The 15,913-nt window shown below is 34.6% G+C and overlaps 1 protein-coding gene across 4 annotated transcripts in view; it reads left to right on the top strand.

The window, feature by feature from the left end:
• Positions 1-15,913, top strand: part of FIP1L1 (factor interacting with PAPOLA and CPSF1) — a 38,398-nt gene that overhangs the window by 13,299 nt on the left and 9,186 nt on the right. For all 4 annotated transcript variants that reach the window (XM_027676389.1, XM_027676390.1, XM_027676391.1 and 1 more), the window contains 5 exons: positions 6,205-6,298; positions 7,371-7,524; positions 12,821-12,847; positions 13,394-13,448; positions 15,243-15,298. In XM_027676389.1, the coding sequence (XP_027532190.1) occupies positions 6,205-6,298; positions 7,371-7,524; positions 12,821-12,847; positions 13,394-13,448; positions 15,243-15,298 (386 nt within the window). The remainder of the gene's footprint in view (positions 1-6,204; positions 6,299-7,370; positions 7,525-12,820; positions 12,848-13,393; positions 13,449-15,242; positions 15,299-15,913) is intronic.

Here is a 15,913-nt window from a genome sequence, read left to right on the forward strand (position 1 = left end):
TGTGAATACATTTAGTGTGAATACTGTAATTGTAAGTTGTTACAATAGCAAAACTGGCTTCTTCCCATATTTAATACCTGCTCCTTTGGATACATTTGCTTAAAATAGATTCTTCTGTAAAGAAAGAAGTATTTCTACCAAGTGATCAGAAGAGATTTTGAAAGAAAACTGTATGCCCAGGAGTCTTGAGATTGGCTCGGTGAATGAATATGTCTTAACTTATATGGATTGCATATATTTCTACTTGAATGACTTCCTGAACGCAGCTACCTGTTTTCTGTATATAAAAGCCTATATTACTAATTTCTTTATAACCAAGCAGTGTTTTATGGGGTTGGATTTATTTTCTTCTTTAGTTAAAGAGTTTATTATAGGTAGGCAGAAAATTTTCAGCGATACAACTCTTTGATAATTTAAAATAATTGCTTTTATACCATGAGGCATTTGCAATAACCCTGTTGTGAGATTGCTGGAAGCATTTCTCATGTAGCAATAAAAACTTCTCTCAGCTTCTAGGAGTAGTTTGATACATTTTGTGAAAAGGAGGGAAAGCTGATGCAGCTCAATATAGGAGCATTGGTGTGGGGGTTGGTAAGGAGAAGGAAAGATCTAGGCAATTTATCTCACTGGAAGAAGCAACAGCTCTTCTCAGTCACAGACAAACACTGCCTCCAGAAAAGCCTGTTTAGGCATCAGAAAGTGGGAGGAATAATACAGGAGGGATAAATCACAGTAGTTAAGGTAAAGGGGAAAAAAATTCAGGGCATGATGCTAGTGTTAAATTACTACTTACTACTAGCACTTACTACTCAGGGCTGGAGCATTCCTTCATGGATGATTTTACACATGGATATTACATTACATATTGCTCTTTAATTGCAAGTCTGGAGACAGATTGTGGGGTTTGCTTTCTTTCATTTGTTAGTAAACAAACACTAAAATAATTTTGCTTACTATTTTTAGCTTTTTGGTTTGAGTACAGTAGATGTTTGCATATAATTGCAGATGAATTTCTCAAAAAAACCCAAAAACCTCTGAGGTCTAGCAGTGATATTACTCCCTACCAATATGGAAATTGTAGTTGACAAAACAGAATTATTGCTCACCAGCAAATCAGTGTTACGAATTCATTAGAATTGCATCCTAAATGTGTAATTCAAAGCAAAATTCAGTGCTTGTTCATATAATGTGTGAGAAATTTTACTTGAATTTATAAACAATGGCTGTCTTAATTATAACTAAGAAATTAGTTGTTTAGAAATGACACCTGAATTTCTTGCCTTCTTTCTGTAATACTTAGGGCTGTTAAGTAGCATAAAGTATAGTGTAGCCCTGAAGGATGAGTTAGGTTCATAATGGAAATGGTTTAGTGAATGGACATCACATACAAACACTATGGTACAAAGTAAAATCTTTGTTCTCTAGAGGTAGTTAATTAAAGATTTATTGTGTCCATAGCTACAATTAAGGTAAAATCATGAAGGAACCTCTTTTGACTTTTGTGCTTTCTAGAACATGAAGAGGATTCGACATATTTCAACCTGTCCTAACCAGCTACTTCGTAGAAATATCTTACTTCTTTTCAGACCAGTGCTTTTCCTTATGTCACTTTTCAAGGACTGTGAGAGAGTTTTTCTTTAGTAGTAGAAAAATAAGTAGAAGTTTCATTTATAAGCTGGCTTCAAAAGCTGATATTTTCTCATTCAAGCAATACCTAGAACAGCTCTCCATCAGAAAACTTTTTCTGTCAGAAGTTTTCGGGTTTTTAACCTCCATTTATTCTTTTACAGTTACTAAAGAGTGCATTACATTTAAATGAGTTTCAGAGAAATTAGCCCATCAGTGCAGTGGGCTATTTATTAGCTTTATCTGTGCTTGGGCCTTTCTGTAAGCAGATTTTTTATAGAAAATGGATTTGTGATCTGTCGTCACTGTGAAAAAATACAGGTATCTCTTGTTTCATGGACTAGCCTTGCAAGACTAAATGATGGAAACTCAGATATTATTTTGAAAAAAAAAGTCTTATTTTCTATAATAATGATTTCTGTAGTAAATCTGGTTTTTATTTATATCAATCAGTGGTAAGTGAACTCAGCAGAGTTGAGGATGTCCTCAAGAGGAGGAAAATAAAACACATAAGCAAATCAAGAAGGAACAGAAAAACGTATTAAATATGGGTTTTGAAGTACATTATAATTCTATAATTAGTAGACTGTCTTATAAGTCTGCTGAATAAATGTGACATCCAGTAGTTAGACTATTTCATAGAGTTCTGAAAAGTGGTATGGAGGTATTCCAAAAAGCAGATTATTTAGATTATCTGTGGTAAGGATATGAACTTGGATATGAAGCTATGAAGTTGGAAAATAATTGGGTTTGTCTTTTTTTCTTCTGCTTCTTTGTTTCCCTCTTTCTCTTTGCTCTGTAGAACCTAAATAAACTCATCTTGCTAAATGAGATTATCTTTCTGAATTAAATCTCCATGGAGAATGGTATTCTTAGTGCAAATGTCTCATAAATAACCATTCTCTAATTAAAGTGAAATAACTCAGAGTTGCTGGAATGTTCCTTTCAAGACACACTTTGTATGAACTCTGTTGTGGGTTCACATGCATCCCACACATGTGGATTGCCTTTTTTATTTGGGTGTATCCATTGGGAATTCATCTGTATCCCAGGTGCCCTGATTGTGTAAGAGGCAAACCATGACCTTCCTTTTCTTTGCTTACAGCACAGACAGAAACCTAGTAATGCCTGCTTAACATCTTATTATTAGTCTAGATAATGTCTAGAGTGTTGTTGAAATTTTTCCATGTGCCAGCTTGCTGTGCCTTAAACAAGATCCAAGGTGTCAGATTTGCCCTTTTACAAAAACTGCCAAACTTAAATTCTGACACTCAGATGCCTCCCCTGCTTTTGTGCAGTTTATGTTTTTGACAGTAGTGTCATCTGCTGCTCCATCTGCAACAGAATATATGCTTCCTTTTGTTCAATTCCAAGCTCTTCTAGTGGAGTACATAATGAAAGCATTATTGGAGTCTTGAAAATAGGAAATTTGTGAAGTTCAAGGTATGATGGCAAATTCCTGAAGTCATCCATCATTATGAAAATCTCTTGGCGGTTGTTGGGAAGAACAATGGACATAATACTATACAACATTATTTAAATAATAATTATAAAGCACCAGCTCAGTGAGATTGAGGGAGCATAGGTGTACTCTTCAGAATCTAGAAAAATTAAGTGAAAGCTCTGTTCATTTCAGTAAAATTGATGTCTAGGAACCAACTAACTGGTAGTCTAGATTTGATTCCTTTGGTAATGCGTGGTATATTTGGGTTGCTTCCCAAGCCAAAATTCTTCTTGTAGTATGGTTGAGGCACATACTGCTTTAATGCCAGTACTCTTGCATTGGTGTCACTGTGTGTGTTTTCAGTGCTGATTCCAAGAGTTTCTGTCAGTGTGCAGACAGTGGAAGAGAGGAAAAGTCTTGATTCTGCTGTGTACATCACTCCCAAGTGGAAGCCCTGTAAATCAGTGAAGTGAGCCAAGCAGGGACTTCTTGCTGTGGAATAGTGTCATCTATCACTAAAGCTAGGTAAAATGAGTTTTCTAGGATATGGTTTAGATAGTTAAGAGAAGATACCAGTGATGAGGGAGTACAAGTGTCTTAGAACTCTAAAACCAAATGAACTGTCAGAGTGAAGACTGAGACAGCGAAAACAATTGTTGGTTTAACAATTGTTTTATAATACCTATGTTCTCCATTTAATTAGTTAAAGCAAAATAATAATCCAAGGTGTAGTAGTGCTGGAATGCCATGCAAGACCACTGGGGAGGTTTAGGAAAGCAGGTGTTGATTATTTCAGAATTTAGAGTGTAATAATCTAACTCCTCGGATGGGGTGAGAAGACCAGAGAATTTCTTAAATTTGTGTTATCATTGGAGCAGCTGTACATGTTCTATTTTGTGGCTGTGTTCTCAGACTCTAGTACCACTGGACTGTTTTGTTCTTTTTTTTTTTACTCCAAAGTGTTATGCTTAATAAGCTTGCTTTAAAATCCAGGTGGAAGCTCTAAACCCAGATATTGAAAAGCTCAGAGGACAGGCATTTGGATCATCCTCAGTATGCAGTCTGCCAAGGAAATTCATATTGTCTCTGGGAGATCTAATTGTTCCTTCATGCTCTAGTGTCTGCTGCATCTCTTTCAGCTGCATTGGAATCTAGGTATTTGAGTAATTGGAGTCAGAGCTATTGGTCTGGCAGAACTTGAGCCTGTAATTCCAACTTCCAGCTGTAGTCCCTGCTATTTGTATTCATGTGGTTAGTAGTACCCTAGATGCAAAAAAGACAAGAACTTGTCTTCTCAAACTAGAAAAAAAAATTTTTTTCTCTGGATTTGTTTCTATGGAAATTTCATGAAATTTTTTTTTCCCAGTCTTTCTTTTACTTGTAATATATGATACTATTAATAAATATTGTCAGTTTTCTCTGCTATCGTTTCCTTTATGGGTGAGACACAGATATACCTTTGTTTTTCTCAACTATTAGTATTGTAATTTTGTACCTCATTTTCTAATGGAGTTGACGTAAGTGAATCCTACTTTTTAATCTCTTTTAGAAATTAGCAGTGGGCTGCAAATGAGGTAGAATCATAGAATGTTAAGGGGTTGGAATGGACCTTGGAGATCATCTAGTCCTAACCCCCCCTGCCTTGTGCAGGGACATCTCCCATTAGACCACATTGCTCAAGGCCTTATCCAACCTAGCTTTTATAACTCTTATGCAGCTAGGTTTTTTTCTATCTGCATAAGACTTACACGTTTTGTATAAAGCTTAGTTTCTACGTTTCATTTGTTTCAGGGCTGCAAATAGGAAAGTTCTATACTATAGATTATTCCTCTCTTCAAAATAATGATTCCCATTGTCACAGATATCAGGTTTTAGTTTTACTAGATGACATTCGGATCCTTGTCATATTTTCTGGTCTGGCGCCTGGAGGACTTCTTTAGTGTCAGTATATTCCCATGTAGTTGATTTACTGAAGATTTTCAGATACAGATTATGCTTTGAATTTTACTGTTTGTATCCGCTAACATGCCATCATGTCTTTATTCTTAGTTTAGCATTTTTAATCTTCCTTGACAAGTTAAAAGTCAAAAAAATAATGAAAGTCACAGAGTCAAAAAAAAAGGCAAAACTGATCTCATCTAAGAGATCAAAAGTAAAAGTGTTGTTCAAAAGAAATTGTCAAATGCAAGTTGGCAGAAACTGGGAGGGAAAGAATGTATATATGCGTGTTGCTTTTCTTGTCACCTTTCTCTAAAAATTCATTACTAATTACTTCTAAGGTAAGTGTTCTTAATTTATGTTGTGTTCTGTTGTTGCCTGATTACATTGTGAGAGAGACTGAGGTGGGTCTTGTGCTGCTCTACTGCTGGTTTCTTTAAAGGAGGTGAACGTGGTGCTTAATTGTGAAAATGTTTTAGAGGTGTTTGAGGGAGAGAGACTTAGCGTTTTGAAAAAATCTGAGGAACAGGAGTATGAATGGCTGGTCTAAGATTCTTTTTGAAGGTTTAGTCTAAGAGTCAGTGTTTACTAGTTTCATGTACTTTCTATAAGATTGTTTATTCCAAGATAAGAGGGATAGCATCTCATTTTGTTCAATATGTACTGCCATATCAATACTACACATGAAAGGATTTGCTTGTTTATTTCTGCCTTCTATCTTACCTTTTTTGATCTTCCATGGAATTCTTCATTGTGGTTTCATGCAATTTAGAAATTATTTCTAATTAATAGTTTATAGCTATTTTACATTAGATTTTTGTGGAAGTTTTGTATAATTTATTACTTTATTACTGAGGTTTTGTTCTTTTTTTCTTTTTTTTTTCTTTTTTTTTTCGTAACAGAAGAGTAGATGTATTATCTTGTATGGGGTGGAAGGAGAGTGTTGGAGAGTCAGCCTTTCTCCTGCAGGAGTCTTTATTGATACGTTATTTAGTCCTATACACTCGCATACTTCAGCAAATGCATCACATTTAATGTTTTCCAGAAACAGTCTTTTATGTTTTCTACAGGAGAAGGAACTTTGGCGTATGGAATGAGACCAGTCCTTAAGGCTTTCTTCTCTCTCTTTTCTTTTTCTTTTTTTTTTTTTCCCTTTTCTTATTCTGCTTGTTGATCTGGCTTGTCCTGTGTTGCAGGCGAATATCTGGCACAATAGACGTGATTGGACAGACCATCACTATCAGCAGGGTGGAAGGACGACGGCGTGCTAATGAAAACAGCAACATACAGGTTTTATACTCTACATTTGCACTCTATCTTTGACTAAAAGACAGTTTTGCTTTCCCCGTAGCTTCTGATTAAAACGTGTCAGTGTGCATGAATGAGTAATACATAAGTAGCTTTAAGTTCAGGAATAAAGTTGTGGTAGTTACTGAAATATATAAGATGAAACATTTGATAAATTTCAAAAGATAAATATTTTGGTATGCCTCTTACTGAAAGGAAATGAGCAATATTGCAGATTTATAGTCCAGGAGACAGCATTGGCTCTGCTAGATCTGCATGGGATTAGGTTTTGTTTACTGAGTGACAAAGATAAATATTTAAACTGCCCATTTGTCCCCTATTCCTGCCAGACACTAATGCTGAAAGTGAAAGCCCCCTCATATGCAGTTTGAGAAATGCAGTCTTTTAAAAATAAGTTGAGAAGGAATAAATAGTTGATAGTAGATTGTTTTTAATTATATTGTATTATTTTACCATAAATTGCAAGATGAGTGTTTATGATCTTAGTCTTTAGACTTGTATTATGTTAAGAAAGCAAGTAAATTTATTAAGATGAAATACACTTCTTCTCTGCTGAAGAATCAGAGAGAAGAATCAAGGTTGCTTGGTGCCCTAGTTGCATTTCCATGCAACTTAACTTAGGTTAAGGTAAATCAGTGAAAATAATAATAATGGATTGTAGTGCTTATATTAAAAACGCTGCCATGTGTTTTTCATCTGTGATCTCACAATGTTTAAATAATTTATAGTCTTGTTTTTTTTCATGCTTGTCATATTGACTTTTAAAATATTTTCCATTATATAAATTTAAGATGGTGTTTTGGGCCATATTCAGGTGGCTTATATTCCCTCTGAAGTCTCATGTTTGTTGTCCCCTGTTGGCTGCTCTTAGACCTTTAAAGGTACTTGGCAACTGTAGGACATTGAGCATAGGTATGCAGGTAGAACTTAAACCATCTGAATATGGCTCTTAATGTGTGAAGTGATACCTTCCTGTTGTAGTAACGGAAAGAGAGGAAACCTGTTTTCTGCCGTTTTCACGTAGCAATTGTAACTAGAGTTTGATATTTTACAGGTTCTTTCAGAACGCTCTAATCCTGAAGTAGACAATTTTACCAAGCCACCTCCATTTTTCCCTCCAGGAGCTCCACCTACCCACCTTCCACCACCTCCTTTCCTCCCACCCCCTCCAACTGTCAGTACTGCTCCACCTCTGATTCCCCCACCAGGTAAATGTCCTGCACTACATAGGATGTGGATAATGAGAGATTCATTAACATCAAATGTTTGAGGTGCATCGTGCAGAATTTCAGAATTTTGTGTTCTTCTCTTTTCTTAAATGTATCTCTAAGGCAGAAACAGAAACTTTTATCTTTATTTTCTCAGCATAATCCCAAGTAGTAAATAATTACTGAGAGAATGTTCGTTCTTGTGTTCTTGAAAATGTTTGAAGTGAGAAGCTGTTTTCTGTAATTCAGTAAGTGCTAATGCAATTGAGAAGTACATGTTAACAAATCATTCTACAAAACTAAAAGTATAGCATACCATGAATTTGTGTCACAAGTTGGATTCTCTGATGTCTAAGGTCACAGCAGCAAGAGAATCTCTAATTCCCCTTTTCCCTCACAGCATGTATGAATTCCCAGAAGTTTGGTAAGTATCAGATTTGTGCTGTAGCCTTTCTTTCAGTCTGAGGTCTTATTAGCTCCTGATGTTTTTTTCCAGTGTTCTGTGTCTGTGAATCTTAGAAGAATCAAAGCTTTTTGAGAACTCTTCCCATTTTTAAATCTGTTTTTAAATTTACTGGTATTTCCTGAACATTTGTTGGAACTTGATATTTATGGAAATTTACTGGGAGAAGTATCATGAGCATTTGCACAAATAGTGCAGTTACCTGAGTGTTGATAATTTTTAGGCAATAGGTTCAAAAGGATTTAGCAAGAAACTTAGAAGATTGGTCAGTGAGAAATTAAAATAGATGGAGAAACTTTGTGGAGTATTTGAGTAGGAAAGTGAAGCATTTGTCTGTAGAAGAGACTGCTTTAAGGTGGAGCTTCTCTGTATATTCTCCCTCCGTTCCTTGCATTCTTTTGCTTACTTGTTCTGAAAATCATGCTTAGTATTTTCTTTGCTATTCTGCTTGCACAGGGAATCTTTTAAAAGTTTCTCTGTTAATACCCTTATGTATAAGCAAAGAAATAACATTATTATTTGAGAGCTGTAAGTGTGTACCTTCATAGGGTTTAAGTCCTCATAGAAGAAGTTGCTTTCTTCAATTGTTCCTACTAATTTTAAAACTTTAAAAACTTTTAAAAACTTTAAAACTTTTAAAACTTTAACTCCTGCTGCCTGGCAAGCTCTAGTCATACACAAAATGATGCAACCTTGAAAACAGAAGGGAAGAGATCTAAAGAATAAATAATTCTGTGGCCTTTTCCAGTATTTTTTTTTTAAATAAATATTAAAGAGACTCTGAAGAGAGAATATGCTACTGCTCTGGCAATTTTGTGATGTTTTCTTACTGCAGGGAGGGGACAGAAAGGAGAAGAATGTGACATTAATGCTTACTGTGGTTTTAAGCATTAAAACCTTTCTGATAATGTAATGCATTACAAGCTTTTAGAAAGTAACTATTTGAATTGGAATTGTGGTTCAGAAAAGGTGATCTAAGTTGTATATTATTAAAAAAAATGAGAAGAACCCTCACAGACATCCCAGACACGCTTGGTGCAGGAATGTCACATGTGGGTACTGGACTGTTCTTATAAAATCCCTCACCTGTTGAATTTTTAAAGGTGAAAGAAAGCCACATGTGTTACAGATCTAGCAAGCAGGTTTGGCTTTAGTCCTATGGTTTACAGACAGGTTTATGACATACACTTACTCAGAAGGTCTTCTTGAACATCCTTCCGTAATTTGAGTAGATTAGAAAATAACGATTAAGAACTGTGGATTTGGTTTCTTCAGGCCTGTGTTTTAATTGTGCAGTTGCCAGCTCATTATCTTCAAAGCTGTTCCTAAAATAGATTCTGCCATCCCTCCTAGGTTCAATGGAGGAGGAGGAAAAAACTGTGCTTAACCAATATTAAACCAGGACTACTTGCCAGAAAATTTAAGTATTCCAAATATAAAACATCCTCTGAAAGTGCCTTTGAAAAAGGATCTTGCTTTGAAGTTAGATCTCTTGTCCTGTATTCATTCACTCTTGTGATTCAAACCTTTTTTGAGGAACAAGTCCTGGAACGATTCAAAGGGCCAAATGCAGAAAATTTTCAAATAGTCCTAGGAGATGACTGGCTGTGGCAAAAAAGTGTTGTTTTTTGTTTGCTTGGTTTATTGCTATGTTGGAGTAATTTACATCTAAAGAAGAACGTGAATGCTCCTGTTACCCAGGCTTTGAAAGTTGGTTTGCGTGCTTTGGTTTAAGCATGTAGTTAAAATGTGCCATGTATTGGTGATATAAAAAAAAAGGAAGTTCCTCTGAAGTATTGAACTTCTGTTTTATAATTACCAGGGTCTTGCAATATGTACCAGGATTTGGCAAATGACTGTACATCATCTCAGCCTCAGCAACCTAAGTGTGTACATTTGGTTTTGTGATAGAGGGAATTTGATCTAATTTAGCCTGTGGCAAAAGAAGTTTTTACACCAAGCTGAGTTATATTACATTTCTGTGGGCTGTTACACAGTTCAGCTAATTTGCAGTTATGTTGTTATGCTCTGGCAGCATTGATCATGTTTGATTCCTTACTCCACAAGCAGAACACATGTGGCATTGGTTTTCTTTAGTAAAACCTACTTGTAAATATTTTCTGTAAATATTTACCAGCCTTGAATTAATAGGATGGTATACAATGTCCTGAAAGCAGTTTTGAGCACATAAGGTAAAATGCTGCACTAATGACATTTGGATTGCTTTTGAGACATGAGTCTGAGTATTTGGATTTAGGCTTGATGTGTCTTTGTGGCAGCACAACGTGTTGTAGGGATGTGACAAGGTCTATACTAAGCCACCTTCTTGCACTGGTACGCAAGTTTAGTCCCTACATTGTAAGAAATTACACAGTATTTCCATCTTTTTTCTCAGAAGAAGTAATTGGCTGATGACACTACAAGTATATTTTCATACATTGCTTTAGTAGAAGGCAAAGGAGTGAAGAGTTATGAAATTCTCAATTTTCCATTAACTGTTTTATTTTCTTGTTTTGTGTCGCATGTGTATGTTAGTGAAGAAAGTGAGGAAAAACATTTGTTTAGATCTTTCACTACTGCTTGTTAACTTGAAATGTAGAATGTTTTTTCCATTGCTACACCTTCAAGTAAATTAGCTTCTGTTTAAAAATTGTATAAGCATTAATCATGAATTTTTAAATGTTCTTAAAGGTTTGGAAGAAAAAACGGATATTTTAGCCATTTTTTTTTTTTATAATACACTGCATAAAACAGTTCATTAAAATTATTTGGACATTTGGTCTCTGGATATTAGTTGTATTCAGTTTGTCCTAGGTTTTTTTGAATGCCTCTCAAATTAAAATTTTTATTTTATTTTAGTCGTGTGATGATATTTTTGCTTTCATTTCTGCACAAGATGAAATTCTGAGGAATATATTAATTCTTTAATCAGAATTTTTTCCTTTTTGTAAAAAGTATTAGCTGATGGTTTTCCAGGCAATTCTCTGGATAGTGCTGAAAGCCGTGTTCAGTGCTAACAATATACTGGTTTTAGTGCAGCAATTAAAATCTTTTCAAACATAAAGTAGAGCTAAAAAATCAATTTGAGAGAACTGATATTTTTCTAGCTTACGTTCTTAACGTAAGAAGCTGTTAAGAAGTATTTTTTGTATATTTTTATGTATATTTTTTTGTATTGTAGGCTTGTGAAGAATCTATTCATGTGAACAATTAAACGAAAAAGATTAATGGAAAACACTTGGCCTGTGCAACAGTTTGTGTTCTCAGTCTTCTTTTTCTTTCAGAAATTTTCAACAGGATTGTTTAGTCTTTTAAATGTCACACTGTCAAATATTTTATGGTGTGATATTGAGTGTTCTTTACAATGATAATGCACACTGGAAACCTTGTGTCCTGGTGAAGAGAAAATGGCTCATGCAGTTTAGAAATTTGGCTGTTGGAGCTCACTGCCTCCAGATTTACATTTTGGCTGAGAGATTAGATTTTAAATCTTCAGGATTGGCCAGAAACCTCAATTGTATTTCACAGTTTGTTTAATCCTATAGGATTAATGCTGGTAGGAATTCATGTTGGTGTAATCACCAGCAATTAGTGAACTCTGATATTGATTACTCTTCCTCAGCTTGCATATTCCTTCATTCTCTTCTTTTGCCAAGGCAATCTGGGGGCAGTTGGCTTTTCCTGATGTAGATTTAGTAAAATGATGATGCCATACTGTAGTCTTTTAGTTCTAATGTTGAACTAATAATAAAAATTTCATCATACAGTGACCAGTACTAATGTCTGGATGTTTATGCAGCTGTGGCAAAATGGATGAAAGCACTTGCAGAAGTTTTCTGTTCTTTCCCTCTCCAAAGTTTTGCAGTGAAAAGTGAGATTGAAAGTACATATTTTTTAATGGAAGCAGAGTTGTTCATAACTAAAAGTACTTTATGCTTGGTGAAGTAGTCTATTTTCTGACAATATTGTTTGAGCCCAGTTTATTATTTTCATGTAGTACAGTTCTGTGTGTTTGGTTGAGGTAAAGCTAGTTCTTTGCATTCTTTGCAAAGCATTAGAAGATAATGTCTTATAAAGTATACAGATTATTTTTATCTTGTAATCATTCCTTTCATAGTCAATAAGATAGGTTTACATGTTCAGGCTGTATATTTTGTTAGGTAAACTAATTTAGTTGGGAAAAATTTGCTCAACTTTTAGTTAGATTCGTAACAACTAAGGTCGATCTGAAAACCAGATTAGAGTAATTCTTGCACGTGTTTCTGTTAAAGGATGCTTCTTTTTCAGATATTTACAAATAGAGAACCAAACAATCTTTTTCCCTCCAAGTAGCAATTGAATGATTAGTTGCGGTGTCATAGCATTGGCTCAGACATCTGTAATGCTTACTGCTGCTAGAATACTTTGTTCATGTGGACCTACTATTTCCTCTGCCAAGCTATTAAAGGTCAGGGGCCAACTGCATTTCCTTCCATCTAGCCATGGAATATAAAATAAAGCAAATGTAGTCTATGGGATGTTACTTTTCTTCTCTATACTAAACATTTTATGAATTTAATGCTAATCTTGAGACCCTGAGTCATTCTTCATTATTTTTGCCTCTTAATAAATAAGATCTTAAAGAATAGGAATTTAAATTAAACCTGGATTTCACAAGGCTTGCATAAAATCTTAACGATTGGTGTTAGTGTGAGATCTTGATCTGAGGACACAGAAAATATGTTATCATTCTTCTTGATCATGTATGTAGTAATAGCTCAATCTGGTTTTAGATCTACAGGTAATAAGCATAAATTATTACTATATCTGATATATAATTTGTTGTCTTTTTAGGTATACCAATAACAGTGCCACCACCAGGTAAACTTGCTTAGATTTTTTTTTCCACATTTGGTTAAGAGATGAAAACTGATGTGCAACTTATCAACTTCCTTTTAATTATATAGATAAACAGTCATAAATATGTAGGCTCAGTTATTTTGATGCCAGGCGGAAAATGTATGAAAATGCTGTTGACTGGTGGACCTAATAAACCAGTTTGTTAGATGTATATTCCTTCTTTTCTTTAAATCTTTTTTTCTCAGCTATGCAGTAAATAATTTTGATTGCTGTATGTTGAGTATTGTTAGATAGTCAGGAATTTTTCTATGCTTCTAAATTAGCATATTTCTAATAATGATAAAATATTTTATTTGAAGCACTGATAATGCATGCTTAATGTTTTGCCTTTGTAAAGCTGGAAAGTCGTTCTTAGTCCTACAAAATAAAACCCATTTACACAGAAACAATTTTTGCATTGTTCTCCCTGGGATTCATTTGTTAGTGTAAACTTAGCCTAGTTCTTCTATGTGTTTATGGGTAGTAGTTTTTTCTTCCCTCCTCCCCTTACCTAATTTATTGTTACAGGTTTTCCACCACCACCTGGCGGTCCTCCACCTTCCCTCATACCCACAATAGAAAGGTGATTATCTGTTTGAAATCTTACAAAGCAATATATCAGTATTCTGTAACTAAAATAAATGAGTAAGCACTCTTACACTGGCCAGTGCTTTATGGATTTTTATCTGGGATAGGGGAGACAGTTTCATTTTTTTACAGTAATTTTACAGAAATGTTACTAGTCTCACCTGTCAACCTATTCTTTGAGTGGGTTACTTGGCCACTTACTAGTTTAGTTATGACACTATATCAGTACAACTTATAGTTTTGGCAGTATATCAGTGCCAAGAAGTAAGAACAAAATCAAGGTAAATGATTGTTAAAGTATTCTTTAGTAATCTGAAGGCCTGTTTAAGTGAACTGTATAATTTTCCACTACCATATCCTTTTCTATAGATGCACGCAAACAATTTGGCCGCAGATTCAAGCACTCAAAAATTACAGGAAATTCCAGAGTTCCACAGAATACAAATTTGTATTTCTGTTCTGTCTGTTGTAAGTGTTCAGCTGTGATAGGCCTAATGGTACTTTTTCAATACCCTTTTTTTATATACATGTATATGTACATGCATGCGTGTATTTATATATAGAGATACAAATTTCTAAAAAAGAAGAAAAAAGTCAGCTAGAACACTCCTTGAAAAGTATTTGTATTTAGCTAAAGGCCAAAACCAGGTCATATACAAATCTCATTTAAGAAGATGGTACAAGCCTCTTGTCAGTCCTTTGGATGTCACCAAAGGAAGATGTACACAACTCTTCCTTTGAAATTGAAAATTCTATTAACATATATGCTAGAGGATGATGATGGTAAATCTCTGAGAAAATTCTCATCTCATGTAATTGAGGAAAAAACCCTAACTCGAGGCATTTTATGTGCATGAAAGTAAATTTATTATTTCATACTGACAGTTGCTGTGAGTGCTGCTTCTAATTGTTAAGCAGTAGTCATTGCCTTTACTTGTGGTGAATATTTATGTAGTTCCTGAAACATGATGTGAAAAAATCAAGATTATTATGGAACCTGGGAACTATTTCTCATACTTTTAAATGTTAAGATGTTGCATGGGCCTTTTGTTACCATTGGTGGGTTTTTTTCCTTTTTGAACTAAGCTAACTCAAAACATACTTCTCAATATTGAAGTGCTTCTGAGAATAGAAATAACACTTAGGTTAAATATGCAAAGATAATTCATACAAGTTATGTAGGAAGTGCTAAAAGTCATGAAAGAATTATATATGTATGAATTATGTCCTGTGTGAGTATCATCTTTTTTAACCCTTCTGGTTTTTACCTACTTGAGTTGACTGCCACTGGAAGAAGTTGTCTTAGAAAATGTGTACCTAATTTAATAGCTTAATTATAGAACTACACATTTTAAGTCCATCTGTTCTTAGATATGCTCACACCTGTACTTTTTAACAGAAAAAATGAGAACAGTTTCATTCAGGAATGATGCACTTTCAAGCAAATGTAGATTAAATTCAGTATCTGTGCAGAAATGTATTATGATATGAGAAACATTTGAAATAGGAAATTTATTGAAAATATAAGGAGAGCAACTGATGGTACAGATATTTTTCTTTAAAATTCCGTAATTTTTTGTTTTCACCTCCTGTAGTAGAACATGAAATATACATATTTGTGTTGATAGACGGCTTCCTTATTTAGTAATGCTCAAAATGGAGAACTTAAACCCATTTGTAACAAATGCTGGGTTTTCGTCTTTGGTGGCAAGAATATTGAAAGTATGTATTTATTGATGGAGGTGGCTCTGGTAAAACTGGGGTTTTATATATATTTTCTTTTCAACAGTGGACATTCTTCTGGCTATGATGGTCGTTCTGTTCGCGCATTTTCATATGGCAGTGGTAAGTAAGGTTGCTGGATTTGAAAATTTTGACTAGTGCTATATCAAAACGTTTGATATACTTATGAGGATTTTAGCTAGAAGGCTAAACAGGTCCTGTCAGTAGTTCATTATGAAAGCTCATTGCTGACCATTGTAAATAGATACATACTGTTGCAAATATAACCCCTGTTGATGAATACTATTGTTTTGCTTAACTTGTATACTGTATATCTTTTCCTGCTGCTTTTGCAGAACTGTGATTTTCAAAAATTATATTCCATAATATTGACTAAAAATCAGGGCAAATTTTTCAAGAACTGGTGGGATTTTGAAGCAGAAAAACAAGTACTGTTGAGATATCATCAGAATTTGAACCAGCGGGACCAGTCCTTGAAAAATCCTGAGTGATGAACCTCTCCTTTGAGAAGCTGTTTGTCTAAGACACTGTAGTCTTCAGCTATCCTGTTGCAGAGTCAGTCTTTTTTTTTTTTTTTTAATTACTGTTATGGAAAAAAAATCTGATGCTGAAAACCTTCATTTTCTGTTCTTCCAGTTAGAGTGAACTAAAATACAGGCTTCATCACAGGCATCCACTGAACCTACAGTGAGTTTAGAACTGTTATCTAGCACAGCT

The sequence above is a fragment of the Neopelma chrysocephalum genome, unplaced genomic scaffold (assembly GCF_003984885.1).
Source record: "Neopelma chrysocephalum unplaced genomic scaffold, ASM398488v2 Primary Assembly neopelma1_42, whole genome shotgun sequence".
NCBI classification, from domain to species: Eukaryota; Metazoa; Chordata; class Aves; order Passeriformes; family Pipridae; genus Neopelma; species Neopelma chrysocephalum.